Source organism: Octodon degus, unplaced genomic scaffold (assembly GCF_000260255.1).
Source record: "Octodon degus isolate 3935 unplaced genomic scaffold, OctDeg1.0 scaffold00002, whole genome shotgun sequence".
Taxonomy (NCBI): Eukaryota; Metazoa; Chordata; class Mammalia; order Rodentia; family Octodontidae; genus Octodon; species Octodon degus.
The window spans coordinates 21,376,896-21,392,158 of NW_004524578.1; the positions used below are offsets into that span (position 1 = coordinate 21,376,896).

Sequence of the window (15,263 nt, forward strand, 5' to 3'; positions counted from 1 at the left end):
TACAGTAAACTTTTGAACTACAAACCTTGAAGATGGGAAAGATGTTCCAAGGACAAGCGTAACAGGACTGATAAAACTCAAACTGACTAAATGTGTGCTCACAATATAAGCTGGCATAAAAATAAATAAAATTCTCTATTATCACAATAGCAACAATAATGTACACATAATAATGGTTTGTGGATTAATATGAACTATTCTAGTGCCAAAGAGAAAACAGTTCATTTTAAAGGTCTGTATTTAAAATTCAATGCTTTGTTTGGTTTCCCATAGGGCTGCTGCTGATTTCAGCTTCAAAATGTAAAGTTTCAGCTTCAAAATGTAAAGTATACATCTTGAGTGATCAGCTCAAATTGTACTAGCACTGGGAAAAAAAATGAATCCTTGCCTTAATTTGGAGCAGCACAAAAAGACTAACTTCACATATAGAAACTCAAATTGTGTACATGACAACATGAGTTTTGAGAAGTATAAGCTGTCAACTAGCTATTTCTAATACCAAACAGATACTGTACAGTATGGTTGAACTTTACACATGGCCTCAAAACTGAAGGATGACTTAAATTTTATTTCCAGTATATACCAACATCATGTATCTAGGAATTAGTTCTTGGGTTCTGTCAAAGAGTAAATCCCATCCTTAAACATTATGTGGTCATCTAAAAATGCTAATTAATATTAAATACTTAAAATATTAAGTGTTTGGTGTTGGTGGGGTAAAGGCAGAAAAATGATGAGCACAACTGCCTTGATAAAAGGATCCTAGACGTGTGAGTCTGTGCAAAAATTTTGATAATTCTTAGTGGTTAAGGGCAACATCATGCAACCTAATAACATGAAATTAAATCAACAACCTTAAAGAAGGTTAAGATGTCTTTTTTTCCCAACAAAACAGAGAGGAATATGAATAATGTACATACAAACTGGGGTTCTGTCAATGACAACAAAGACTATGTTGGTTCATATCAAATCCAAGAATATTGGACAACCAAACATTTAAACTTCTTGTGGTTTCTTGTAATATGCAGCATTCATTATGGTGGTTAGGTCTGTAAAAAAAAAAAAAAAAAAAGAAAATCTTTAGAGATGATTGAGGACACTAACAATGAAGGCTCTTGACACCAGTAAGAGTATATATCAAGTTTTTCTGAAATTTTTAATCTGTTCTGTAGAGGTAATAATACTTAACAAGAACAGCTTCCTAAGGCTTTACTTAATATCTATCAGAAGGTAAAAGGAAACCTAGTACTGCAAAAAGAAAAAAAATATGAAAGGAAATACTGTTTTTAGTGTTACATTAGAAACAAAGGCAAAAAGAATATTCTCTAGCTCCTGTCAAGCAGAGTGGCATGTAGTGGTACAAACACTCATGTCGGACCACCCGATTAGGTTTTCCACTGAGGTAGATACAGTCAGTAGAAATGTGGACATAATCTGTCTCTGTTGGTACACTGGTGTCAGGTAAGCCATGTAAAGTTTCAATCACGTGAAGTGTAAATATTTGCAGCTTAGTTATTTGTGACACATGGCCAGAAGAAATATAAGAGTTATGAAAACAGAAATATATTGTCTCTGACTCTGTACATTCAAAAAAAAAATCAATGGATGAAAGAAAAACTTAGATTTCTTTTAAAACTTAAATGTCATGCATATGACAAAGATGAAATAGTTCCATTTAATAAAATAACTATTTCAATTTGAGTACCACTTTAATTGTGCCAGGATACATTTCTCCAAAGAGATGCTATTTTTGTTCTCATCATTAACCCAAATGTATGACTTCCAGCCCCCAGTGACATTCTCATGGGATGGATGAAGTGGGGAACTCAGGCCCCAAATACATTTTTCTAAAAACAGCCTGATTCATTATTTCACTGACTGAATGAAGTTGGTTGGAAGCACACATGTCACTTTGAGGGTGGTATGAGACATGTGTTGTTTTTTTCTTAAGACAGATGTTAATGTGTGAGTTTTTTTCTAAACTACAACTTTAGTATTTAGCTTTAATTGCAACAGGTTTTGGATTGTAGTTTTTGCACTCAGCATCCAAAAGGTTCACCATCACCATCCTGGGATGCTTGCATTAGCCAAAACCTTTAATTATAGGGCCTTCAAAGAAAAGTTAACTGTATCTCATCAAGATGGCAGAAATTCTCCATTCCTACCAAAATGAGGATGTCAATCTTAAAAAACTAAACGACAAACGTACAATTAAAATTGGCAAACTTAGTGCAGTGCCTTATAACTATTAGTGAACAATAACATTAGGGCTGGGGATATAGCTCAGCGGCACAAGCGCCTGCCTGGCAAGAACAAGGTCCCAAGTCCGATCCCCGGTAACACACACACACACACACACACACACACACACACACACACAAATATTAGATATAAGATATAATCACAGGGGGCTGGGGAGATGGCTCAGTGGAATAAGTGCTTCCCTGGCAAGCGCAAGGGCCTGAGTTCAACCCTGGTTCCGAAAAAAAAAAAAAAAAAGATATAATCACAGATACTTTGGAGGGCTTCTCTCCCTTGTGAAGCTAGAATACTCAGAAATGGAAATTTATCAACCAAAGAAACCTTTAATAATGGTTTTATTAATATGAAAAGCAATATATTCCATGTTTTCACTGGTAGAAAATTCATGGCTAACAATGTCTCAGTTTATGCTGAAGAACAGTTTTGGCACAGACCCCACAGCAGCACTCACTCATGCTCTGTCTCTCTCTCTCTCCCCCCCTCTCCCCCTCTCCCCCTCCCACCCTCCCTTCTTCCCCCTCCCTCCCTCTGTATTTAGTATAGGGTCTACAGAGTCTCACTACACAGATCAGACTTGTAGTGATCCTTCCTGTTTTTCTGCCTCCCAAGTGCTGGGATTACAGCCATGCGCCACCACACCCAGTCTCCAACACTGACGCAGTGCATCCCTATGGCAGGGCCAGTATGGTGGGCTGGGGATCAATCTCCAGCCCTTGTGTCTGCCTAAGCAGGCACTTTAATCTGCTGAACTATTTGGCTGGCCCCCACAGCAGTTTTAGAGTATCAGCTGTGCACCAAACAAAGTGAGGCAGTACCCTAATGTCACAACTCCAAGGACATGCATTTCTGTTTATAACAAGGTGCTATCAAGCAGATGCTCATTGGTTGAGGATACAACTCAGTAGCATAGCGCCTGCCTGGCAGACATAAAGTCCTGAGTTTGATTCCTGGTACCAAAAAACCCCAACCAACCAACCAACCAAATAACTAATCAACCAAATACCCCCCCACCCCATAACTCTCCAGATGCTTGAAAAAGCAAATTATAAAATCTGAGATTTTTAAATTTTTCATAAGATATTCTTTTCTCTATAATGAAAAGTACACCTTGCTGATTTATAATGGTTCATATCTTGTGGACATGGTGCTGAGTGCTGGAACCGAAGTCCCTTCAGAAGCAGGCAGAGGTGGCTGCTTTGCCCTGGCTGTGTCCTCTGTCTTCTATACCCGATGCAACCAGGTTTGGTTTTGTGGTCTTAATGGGAGGCCTGCAGGGGGCAGTAGAGCTGAAGGAGAACCAGAACACAACGGGAGGAAGTTCTCATCCAGCAGAAGTCAGCTTTCCATGGAGCACCATCTTTTTTTGGAGCACCATTTTTATGTGACAAAATTATGATACCCATTATGGCTATATTAAGACATTGGCATTTGTAAAAAAATGTGACTTTTATTACTTCAAGGAAAATAAATGACAGAATTTGTTGCCGATGAAGATTAGGACTTTAAATTTTTGGTTTCCAACACTGAAAGGTTTCCTTTTCTGAAGAGAAGGCAGTGATTTTTAAAAATGTGATTTAAAATATAAAGAAATGGACCAGTATTTGGAAGACTTTAACTCAGTGAACCAGTATCTTCTAATCAAGTAAAAGCTATTCAAAGTGCCAGATAGTTCAACAGATTTAATGTAACAGAATATGAGAAGTTCAGATTCCACATGCAAGATATATTAATTAAACATGAATACATGCAAATTATCTGGTGAGATTATTAAAGTACATGTACTTTCATTCTCAAACTAGGTATATATGTGCAGCCAGATTTTCTTCATATATTTCAACCAAAATTATGTATCAAAATAGACTATAGCAGACAGGAAAATTGAACTGTGTTTCATTAAACCAGACATTAAAAACTTAAAAATATGAAGCAATGTCATTCTTCACAAAACTGTGTTTTTTAAAAAAAACCATGGTGTAGTTTTCGTAAAAATGTATGATGTATTAATGGGTTTATATTTTAAAATGATTTCACAAAAAAAATTTTGTTTTTCAAGATAAGGTCTTGCTGTGTAGTTTAGGCTACTCTTGAACTCACTATGTAGCCCAGGCTAACCTCAAATTCAGGGATCCTTCTGCCTTAGCCTCCTGAGTGCTGCCATTACAGGTATGTTCTACCACACTAGGCTGAATTCAAAAATACTTTTAAAATTTGTTTTTATTTTAATTATCAATATATACATTTATATATAAATATATAAACATTTATTACAACTTATTACAGTATTAAATATTAAAATATAATTTATAACTATCCTAAATATTTATTTATATATAACTCATATAAATAAAAGCTCTTTGAGGCCTTCAAAAGTCTTAGGAGTATTAAAGACATCCTGAGGCCAAGAACAAGTGAGAAATTAGACTGGAAAGATGAAGTGGTATTAGGTCATAAAGGGAACAGGGAAGGCTTGACCTTGAGGACACAAGGAGGCAGCATGGAACTCAGGAGGTTCATGGTTACAATGAGGGCGTGGACACCAGTGCACAGGGTCTGTAAATACTGCCTGTCCTTGTAACACTTTTCTATTCTTTGTGACTCCCCTCAGTTGTATGGAAGCTTTGGGACTTGGGGACTTGGATCCAGTGCCAGAAATGGGAAGAACCTGACTGGTCTAAGCCAGCTCTAATCTTTTTCTGTGAGTGGTTGGTTCAGATTTAGGCAACCTGACAGGTCTCTGATGGCTTCTACTGCTTGATAATCATACCTTTGTGTAATACTTTCCCTTTGGCTGTGGGCTGGAGTTGGTGGCTTGCTTCTAATGAATGAAGCAAAAGTGATGGGATGACATCTAGATCTGTCTTGCTAAAATTCTCTCACTGACTTTTGCTCTGATGCTTGAAAACATCCATGTGGCAAGGGACCAAGGGAGTCTTCTGCCAATAGTTTGAGAGGAGCTGATGGCTGAACCACTAGGAAGAGCTTACACCTGCCATCTATTTGAGTGTGCCTGGAAGAGGACCATTCTATTAAACCTCAGGATGACTGAGCCAGCTAACATTCTGAAGCTTTGAGTGAGACCTAGAGATAGAAAACTCAGGAAAAGTTATACTTGCCTGGATTCCTGATCTAGAGAAAAGATGAGACAGTGCTTCTTTAAGCCACTAGGATTTTGGGTTTTATTAGTTAGGAATGGCTAACTAAAATAGCAGGCCAATGGCAACACATACATGATATTTTTCTGGCCATCCCGACAAGTAACCTCTACTGAAGTGTTCTGAGTAAGGGGCCCTGCCCCTGTCTGTCTCCCACAGGAGCAAGAAAGTGGTCAATAACCAAGGAGGGCCTTCTAAGAACTCTGTTTGCTGGGGTTCAATCTCTGGTGTGCCATGCTGGCCCTGCCAATGGGGTGCTCTGAGACTGTGACTGAGACTGGGCACAGTGGTGTGCGCCTGTAATTCCAGTGCTTGGGAGGCTGAAAACAGGAGGATCACTATGAGTCCTATCTGTGTAGTGAGACCCTGTAGACCTTGTACTAAATACATAAGGGGAAAAAAAAAACTGCTTGCCTTCTTCTACTAGTACTCATGACCTCAACTCCCCATTTGTCTTGAGACCACTGAGCTTCCCAATCTCATGGCCCGTGTCTTGATTACTCTACTTTCCACAAGTTGGCTCCAGAGCACATGTCACTACCCAGGCTTTCATCCCAGAAGTTAGATGTGTTCATTTGTAATCTAATGTCTTTGCTTTGCACCTCTCCCTTGTCCCACAAATTCTTTATCTCTTCAATTGGGCCCTTAGAAATCAGCCAGGCATTAGCAAATTTTTACACTCCTAACTTGAATTTCCAAGATATCTCACTCACCAACTGCTTCTAACTAAAACTTGTTTTCCTTGAGGACTGGCACTACTCCTTTCCCTGCAATCCTCTCAAATGGCAACTTCTTCTCTCATTGCTCTGGTATTTACTTCTGGCCTGGACATGGTGAAGACATTCTTCTTGCTCTTCACTGCTACAGTATTTTTAAGCTGTCTGTCCTCTCCCCAGTGCCTCCCATGAAAGAATTCTTTAAGCTTTGGATTCCAACATGTAAGCCACTATTCCTGCTTACTGTAGTCATCTACAAATCCCTGCACTCTTCACCTTACTCCTGTGAGAGTTCAGCTATGGCCCACTGTCATTCAAAATCACAATTCCTGTATGATAAGCCCACAACCTACAGCATACTGAGTGGTGAAAGACTGAGAGGATTTCCTCTAAAATTAGCAATGAAGTAAGAGGTATACCCTTACTACTCCTGTTCAGTATAGTGCCAGGTCAATCAGGCAGGAGAAAGCAAAAGGGGGACACATTTGAAAAGAAGTCACATTATCTCTCAACCTATATTAAAATCAGACCAGAATGAATCATTGAGATAAGACGAGAAACCTTGAAAATGGACCAGTCAGATAGCTCAGTGGATTAAAGCACCTGCTTAGGCAGAAGCAGGGGCCACGGTTTGATCCTCAGGGTTTGATCCCAGAGTGCAGGCCCCATCCCTGACCCCCAGGGTGCTGAGAGTGCGACTGAGACTGGGTGTGGTGGTGTGTAACTGTAATCTCAGTGCTTGGGAGGCTGAAATCAGGAGGATCACTACAAGTCCCATCTGTGTAATGAGACCCTGAAGATCCTGTACTAAATACATTAAAAAAATAATAAAAAAAACAAACCCTGAAAATGTTGAAAGAGAAAACATGGGGAAACACCTGAAGCCACAGAATAGGCTAAGACTTCCTGCATAGGATCCTGATAGTGCAGGAAATAATATCAAGAAATCAACAAATGGGACATCGCATTAAAAAGTTTCTGCCCAGCAAATGGTAGAAGAGAAAACCCACAGAATGAGAGAAAATCTTTGCTAGCTACTCTTCAAAACAGGACTGAGATCTAGAATAATGTATAAGGAACTAAAAAAATACCACAAACAACAACTATCCCTCCCCATGAGCCCAATAAATAAATGGGTGGGTGAAATGAACAAAGAATTCTCAAAAGAAGAAATATGAATGACCAGTAACTATGTGAAAAAAGTGCCACATCCACCATCAGGGAAATGCAAATTAAAACTACATAGAGATTCAATCTTATTCCAGTTGAATAGCTGTGATATAACAATAACAGTAACAACAATAATAAAGAATGCTGCTGAGGGGCTGGGGAGATAGCTTGGTGGTCTTAGCGCCTCCCTTGCAAGCGCAAGGACCCAGGTTCAATTCCTAGTACCACACGCCTTGCTGGCCCTAGAACCCTGGGTGTGCTGTGCTGGCCCTAAAACCAGGTGTGGTGGTACACGCCTGTAATCTCAGCACAGGGGAGGCTGAGACAGGAGGATCTTTATGAGTCCACTGTGTAGCAAGACCTTGTACCAAATACATAAATAAAAGATTTTTTTTTTTTTTTAAGAATGCTGGCAAGGATGTCAGGGATAAAGACTCTTCCTATGCTGTTGGAAGGAATGTAAACAAGTGTAATCACAATGGTAATCAGTGTAGCAGTCCTCAAAACACTAAAACTAGATAGATCATTTGATCCAGCTCTACCACTCCTTGGTACATTCCTGAAAGAATTGAAGACAGTACACTTCAATGATACAGTATATGCATACCCATGTTTTTAGCAGCATCATCACAACAGCTAAACTATGGAAATAGCTTAGATGCCTATCAACAGATGAATGAATAAATAAAATGGTATATAGATATGCATATCTTATATATAATAATTCAACTATAAAGAAGGAAATCATGTCATTTTTGGGAAAACAGATGGAGCTGGGGACTATCTTTTTTTTTTTTTTTTGGGTACCAGGAATTGAACTCAGGACCTTATATTTGCCAGGCAGGCACTACACTGCTGAGTGATATCCTCAGTGAAACTATCATGTAAAGTGAAATAAGCCAGTCTTAGTTAAAAAAAAATCATATGCTTTCTTTTATATAAGAAATCTAAAAATAAGCCAATATAAAAGCAAAAGGAGAGAACAAAAAATTGGAAGGTATTTTCTAGTGACAGGGGAAGGGGTAAGGGAAGGCAAGGGTGTACAATGAGAATGAAAATATTTACATATATGTACCAATATGCCATTACAAATCTCAAATAATCTGCTTTAGCATATCAGAAATAAAGTAAGTTTTGCCAAGTTAACATTATGTTCATCTAATTTTTCCCTATTAAAGTGAGAAAGCTACCCAACAACAACAGAATAATTCTTGTGATTTCAAATCTGTGTAGCTCATCTTCAGTCTTTCAATATTGGCATCCTCTTCTCTAAAGATCTCATCCTCCACTATGCCTCAGTACCTTTCTCCCATAGTTTCTTACCTCCCTTTCTTTTTTTATTTCTTCCTTAATTTCCCAGGCTGGCCTTGAACTTATCCCTGTCTCCTGACTACCTGGCATTCCAGGAGTGTAGGATTGTGCGCAGCCCTACAGTTATTTGTTGGATTTTTCAGCCACTCAGAATATTTCTAAGTATAGTTTTAAGCCATTGTCTGGGAACAAAGTTATGGAGCATTTTAGGTTTTCACAAGAATGAGAGTTTCTACTGGAAACCGTGAGCTGGGGCCATGGCTACTAAATGTACTGCAATGTGGCTAGTACTCACATGATGAAACAGGGTCCTACTCAAAATGCTAGCTATACCCAGACTGTCTTTATAACTTTAATCTGTCCATAATTCATTTAAACAGGCTGTTCTGCCACTGCTGCCTGTATTTCCAGTTTACTTTATCTGGTATTCAAATTCTAACATTTTCATACACAAATTTGGTCCTATCTCATCTTCATATCTATCTTTCCTTGTTGACATATTTTGAATTCCACCATTATAATCACTTTCCCCTGCAAGCACATACCCTTAACTCTCTGGCCTCTAATCAACTTTACCCTGATCTCTGGGAAAACTCTAATTTTAGTTCAATTCAATTCTCTGCCCTCCCAGTGACCACAAAATTGAATACATGTAGAGAAAACAAACTTCCAGTCTTACTGCTCTCACTTTAAATTCACAACTACCAACAACTACCAATCCCAAGTGGGCTCCTACTGCTGCCTGGCAATTCAAGGCCACTTCTCAAGTCCAGTCAGTCTACTATTATCCTATGACTATTTTATACCTTTTCTTCTTTCTTGAAACTTTAGCACTTTTTCCTTTTCTTGCTCTCAAGTGCTGACCTTCTTTCCCCAGAAAACAGAAGCAATCATATGAGAACTTTAACAAGTTCTCACCCCAAGTGTCCACTTGTCTGTGTTTGAGCCCAAGTACTCTGTGGCCGTCCCTCCTCTTTCAGTGGATAAACTAGGGAAACCCTTCCTACGTGCCATAGATCTTATCCCTCTTTGCCTTTTAAAGGATACTGCTTCAACAATTTTTTATATTAACATCTTGTAGTAATTCTTTACTTGGATCTTTCTTTCTAGTTTGTTACAAATTCTCTTATCGAAAAAAAAAAAAAAAAAACCAAAAAACTTTTGGGTATTCTATCCCAGACCATTACTACAAAATTTTTGAAAAGTTCAGTATTGGGCTATTAGCTTTACGAAGTATCAGGACTTACTAGAAAGCTACTATAATTAAGACAAAGCAGAGTAGAGAGTCCAAACAGCCACACAGACACAGGGCTGACGGCAATGCAGATTAGAGAGAAAAAGGAGGACTGCTCAATACATAACACTGGGCCACATGGTTATACACATAATGCTGGTTACATACATAACACTGGGCCATGTGGTTATACTTAGATACCACAGAGAGAAGAGTTTAAAACAGTTGACTACAATCAAATGAAGAAAGTATATTTTCTAAAAGGCTAAAAGAGAAATTGAGCTTTCCTCAGCTGCCGCCAAGATGCTCAGTTCTTCCGAGGAAGCTAAGGCTGCCTAAGGCTGCGTTGGGGTGAGGCCCTCACTTCTTCCAGCGACTAGCACCACGCTTGGCAGCCTGCATCATGGCCTCTGGAGCTCGCCTGTATCTGCTCCGCCCTTATCCTGCACGAAGACAGGTGACCATGACGGAGGATAAGATCAATGCCCTCATTAAAGTGGCTGGTGTCAGTGTCAAACCTTTTTGGCCTGGCTTGTTTGCAGAGGCCCTGGCCAATGTCAACATCGGGAGCCTCATCTGCAATGTTGGGGCTGGAGGCCCTCCCTGCCCCCGCGGCAGGCGCTGCATGCCCTCCACCACTGCTGCACCAGCTGAGGAAAGGAAGGTGGAAGCAAAGAAAGAAAAATTGGAGGAATCTGAGGATGACATGGGCTTTGGGCTTTTCGACCTAACCTTATTTTGTAACATGTTCAATAAAAACTGAACAGCTAAAAAAAAAAAAAAAAAAAAAAGAGAAATTGAAAGGGGAAGCCATAAACTTGGGGAAAATATCTGCAAGGCATATGAAAATCCACATTTGTTCCAAGCCAAGAAATACAAAGCCCTACAAACTGATAAAAGAAAATCCAATTGGAAAATGGAAAAAACACCAAAACAAGCATTATACAGAAAGGAAACCAGTGATCAATACACATGAAAAGAAGCTCAATCTTACCATTAATCAGAGACCCATAAATTAATATTATAACAACCATATTAAACCCATTTGGCAAAAAATAAAGTCTGACAATGCCAAGTTAATTTCAGAGAAGTCTTAAACACTGACGGTGTCATTGGAAGTTGGCCCAAGCACATAAAACAATTTCCTATCTTGTAAAGGTAAAACCCAAAAACTTTTGACTTATTTCTTTGAGTTCTAGTTACGTACTCTAAGGTAATTCTCGCACATGTGCAGCAGGAGATGAAATGAGAGTGCTTGCAGCAATATAGTTCTTAGCTGTAAATAGCTGGGAACAACCTCAATACCTATCAGTCAGACAGTGGATAAACTGTGGTATGCTCACAGAGCTGAAGGTCATACAGAAGTGAAAATAAGTAAACTACTGCTTCATATAAGCACAAGAAGGAACCTTAAAAGCACAGCAGTAGATGTCATATTTTTTTAAAAAGTTAAAAACCCAGCAAAATTATAAATAATGCAAATCTTTCTTGAGATAGGGTCTTGCTGTGGAGTCCAGGATAGTCTTGAACTGACTATGTAGCCTAGGCTGGCCTTGAATTTGTGGCACTCCTTCTGCCTCAGTCTCCTGAGTGCTGGGATTCAGGTATGCACCACCATGCCTAGCTAACAATCTTGTAAGAATGTATATAATGTGAGGTATGAGCTAAAAATTGCACAATGAAAAGAAGTAACAAATATGTTAGTGCTCATCTATGAGCAGAAGGGAGCTAGAAATGGGAAGAACCTGTAAATAGATTCAAATTAATTGCTATGTTCTAGCTTTAGGGTAGAGTGATAGTGTCACTGGTATTCATTATAGTATTACACTAACTTTATATACTATATACATGCATTCTTTTGTATGTAGCAGGTATATTAAAAACAGGCTAAAAATGAAAGAAGATCATTGACTTTTTGGTGTGACCATGGGCCAATCATTTCAGCCTCAGTTTCTTCAGGTAAAAAATGGAGATAACACCTACACCTACCTCTAGGAATCTGTGATACAAAATGAAGTGGCACATAGGTTGTTACTGTTATCTAAGAGCAACTACTATTTTCTGAAATGCTTTGAAGGTATCAAGTAGGAAAATGAATCTGCAATGCAGGAGGTAGACAGCAGGAAGGCACACATACTGCTTTTAAAATTGAAACTCTGGAGAAAGATGGACAGAGGAAATTTTCAGAGGAGACAAGTGTGAGAAGACAGACTGAAGAAAGGAGCTCCAGGAGGAGACTGAGAACAGTGAGAGGAAGCAGACTGTTGAGGAAAAGTGAGGATAAGAAAGTGCATGTGGTGCTAAAGCTGCTGAGGCAAGTGGAGACTAAAGGAGACACTAGGCTTGGGAATGGGAATTACTAGCACAGGTCCAGTGAACTGGTTAAAGAAGAAACAAGAATGTAATGGGCTTACCTCATGAATAGCAGGTGAAGAAATAAAGGCTAGAGAAAAAAGAGAGCTCTTTTAAGAAGTTTAGAAAGGCCGCCAAATAGCTCAGTGAATTACAGTACCTGCAAGCAGGGGCAGGGGCAGGGGCAGGGGCTGGGGGCTCAATCCTTGGGCCTGCCATGCTGGCCCTGCAGCTGGGGCGTGCTGAGATGGCAATTGAGACTGGACCTGGTGGCACACACCTATAATCCCAGCACTTGGGAGGCTGTAAACAGGAGGATCACCACGAGTCTGATCTAGTAGTGAGAACCTGAACACCCTGTAGACCCTTCTCTAAAATACAGAATAAATAAATAAAAACCCTTAAAAAAAAAGTTCAGAGACAAAAAGGTGAAAGGAGTGAGCTCTATGATGGATATATATGCCGCCTCTAGGTGGAGACCTGACTTGTTATATGAAGAAGAGAAGGCGCCACGGGAGGAGAATAACGGTACAGGAGAGAAAGGGGACAAGTGCCTTCGCATCTTGGAGCAAGAGAAGATGATATTCTAGACTCCAGCAAAAGAAAAGTATCGATGAGCGCTTCATAAACTTTGATGTGTAATGAATTATTTAAGGTAAGGAGTAGTTAAAATACAGATTCTAATTCAGAGTTTGGCTTTGGAGCTGTGCCTGAGAAATGCATGCATTTCTAACATGTTCCAATACCAAGTGGCGTTGATGCTATCTGCCCACAGCCTGTATTGAGGAATCAACTTTTCCTCTGTCACAAGAAGTGCATGTAGAAATAAAGAGTAGTGGAAAAGGGAGAAAAAACTGTGGGAGTTTTTGCAACATGTATACTGAAGCTACCTAGGATGAAGACAGCGGTGGGATATAAGGAGAATTAAGTGAGCCAAGTCTTCAAGTCCTCAGTGGTGTGAGCAGCTGTCTGTCTCTAGGAAGGCATGGGTAGAACAGATAAGCTACTGGGGTGATGTCAGAGGGGGAGGACAACAAGGCTAAGCTGGGTGAAACAAAGGGGAGAAGAATTAGAAGCACAACACTTTGAAAGCAATTATAGGTAACTGCGGTGGAAAAAGAAAAAGTTGAGAGGTAAACAGAAACAACTTGAACAGGCAAGAATTTAGATGAAATTAGTTTAACTAACGAGTAATAGTATATTTCATGTGTTATTGTTAGGTAATTTGACACTATCCAAGTAGTCCTCATAAAGAAAATGCCCAGGTAGAAAATTTTGCCTTTTACAAGTGTGGATTTACCATGTTGAAGTTAACAGGTTAATGGAAGTTAATGAGTCAAAATGGGTACATTTGTTCCTATAGGTACTTTAAATATCAATTTTCATCTACTGCCTAAATATTTAAATAGTTCCCATGAGTATCAAATTATATACTGCTTCTAGGAAAGAAGCAGTAATATGTAATAATCTATTTTGAACATGACATTTATTTTGTGATATAAGAAATACAACTGCCAAAGTTCACAATTTCAGCAATTTGCAATTTACTAAAAAAGATCCCAAACTTGCTAATGTTAGTTTAAAAAAGACTAAACCTGTTCAGAGTTCTGCACTGACTGGCAGATAAAATCCTCATTTAGCTCCGCTTTGTTTTCAAACTCTAAGCATTCAATTGCTTATTCAGGATTTGGGAGCTGATGCACATAACAAGCTGCAAGTGCATTTCCACTTTCTAATGCAATGTGTACTAATGCTGAGATACAAACACAGATTTTGAAGCAAGATGTCATCTGAAATAGCAAAGATGAGCGCAATCACATGTGCACCCTTACCCCTTCACTGGTTTTCTGCAGATCTGAAGCTGTGTTTCTGGTGTCGTTGCCAGGATCTCCACCTTCAGAACTGCTTTTGTTTTCCTCTTCTTTGCAGTCTTTATCATCTTCATCGCCTGGAGATTTCCAGGATTGTTTAGAGGATTTCTAAATGTTTAGACAAGTTGAAAATTACAGTCAAAAGCACAAAATCCAAATGTCCCTGCATAAGTAAGAGACGCAGAAGTAGTGAGCTCAAATACCATCTTTGTTATACAAAGACACAACATGCAGTGTGCCAAGGGTGAGCTAGGTGATAATGGACAAATCACTTCACCTCACCGGGCCTCAGTCTAACTAGCTGGAAAGGAAGTAGAGTTGGATTACATGACCTCTTACTTCCTTCCAGAAGTGTGATATTAATGGTGGAAAATAAAGATTCATGTACCCATAACAGTGAGTGGATAAATACAACTGTGTGAACAGCACCACAGGAATGTCACAGAACTGTAAGGCACCTTAAAGGTTACCCTATCCTTCCCCTTCATCTTATTGTAGTGGAAATCCAGAGAAGTGAGGTGAACTTTCCAAGACAATATATGGACATTCATACTGGAACACCTGTTGAAGTTTCCTGGTTAGGGCACATGCCGAGAAAAATCTTGACAAAACTTTTATATCACTGTGATATGAATCAGCTTTAATCTTTTAAATTGATAGTTACTTAAGAACCCCAGGCTATACTGGTGAACCAGTCCTTTCTTCTTTTCATCTTGCATTTGAAATCAAGATGAACTCTAGAGGAAGATGAAAATAAAATCACAGTTTGTAGCATGCATTGCTCAGTAGAACAGTACTAAGGTAATAAAAGCATGGCTCCTACCATGCACCTTATTTGAGACAGTAAAATGCAGCACTTTTCTAATATTTCTTCTTTTAAGAAATCTCAAGAATCTTAAGCATACTGCAAATAAGGGGTAAGGCAAAATTGGTGCAGGCAAGTCAGTTTTGGTTTCCAGAAATGAATTAGCAAATTAAAGCTTCCTCAGATAATCAATTTTTAAAAACACACTTTCCAAAAAGAAAATATCTTCTAGGCTTGACAGAACATATAATCAAACTGCTTTCATTTTACTCAGCCAAAACTACCAACCAAGACCAAAGTGTCACTTTAAAATGCAGTCATGGGGGCTGGTGAGATGGCTCAGTGGTCTAAAGCACCTACTTAGAACAAGCTTAGCAAAGCACAGGGACC

The 15,263-nt window shown here is 39.1% G+C and overlaps 2 protein-coding genes and 1 pseudogene across 2 annotated transcripts in view; 2 read left to right on the plus strand and 1 right to left on the minus strand.

Annotated features, from left to right (window-relative positions):
• Positions 1-89, plus strand: part of Tm6sf1 (transmembrane 6 superfamily member 1) — a 28,154-nt gene extending 28,065 nt beyond the window's left edge. Inside the window, exon 10 of the mRNA XM_023710812.1 lies at positions 6-89. Coding sequence (XP_023566580.1) covers positions 6-8 — 3 coding nt within the window. The 3' untranslated portion in view covers positions 9-89. The remainder of the gene's footprint in view (positions 1-5) is intronic.
• Positions 90-962: 873 nt separating this feature from the next.
• Positions 963-15,263, minus strand: part of Hdgfl3 (HDGF like 3) — a gene marked incomplete at its 5' end in the record, with an annotated part of 66,005 nt that continues 51,704 nt past the window's right edge. The window contains 2 exon segments of the mRNA XM_023712406.1: positions 963-1,049; positions 14,030-14,176. Of these exon segments, the coding sequence (XP_023568174.1) occupies positions 1,044-1,049; positions 14,030-14,176 (153 nt within the window).
• Positions 3,404-10,608, plus strand: LOC105741650 (annotated as a pseudogene).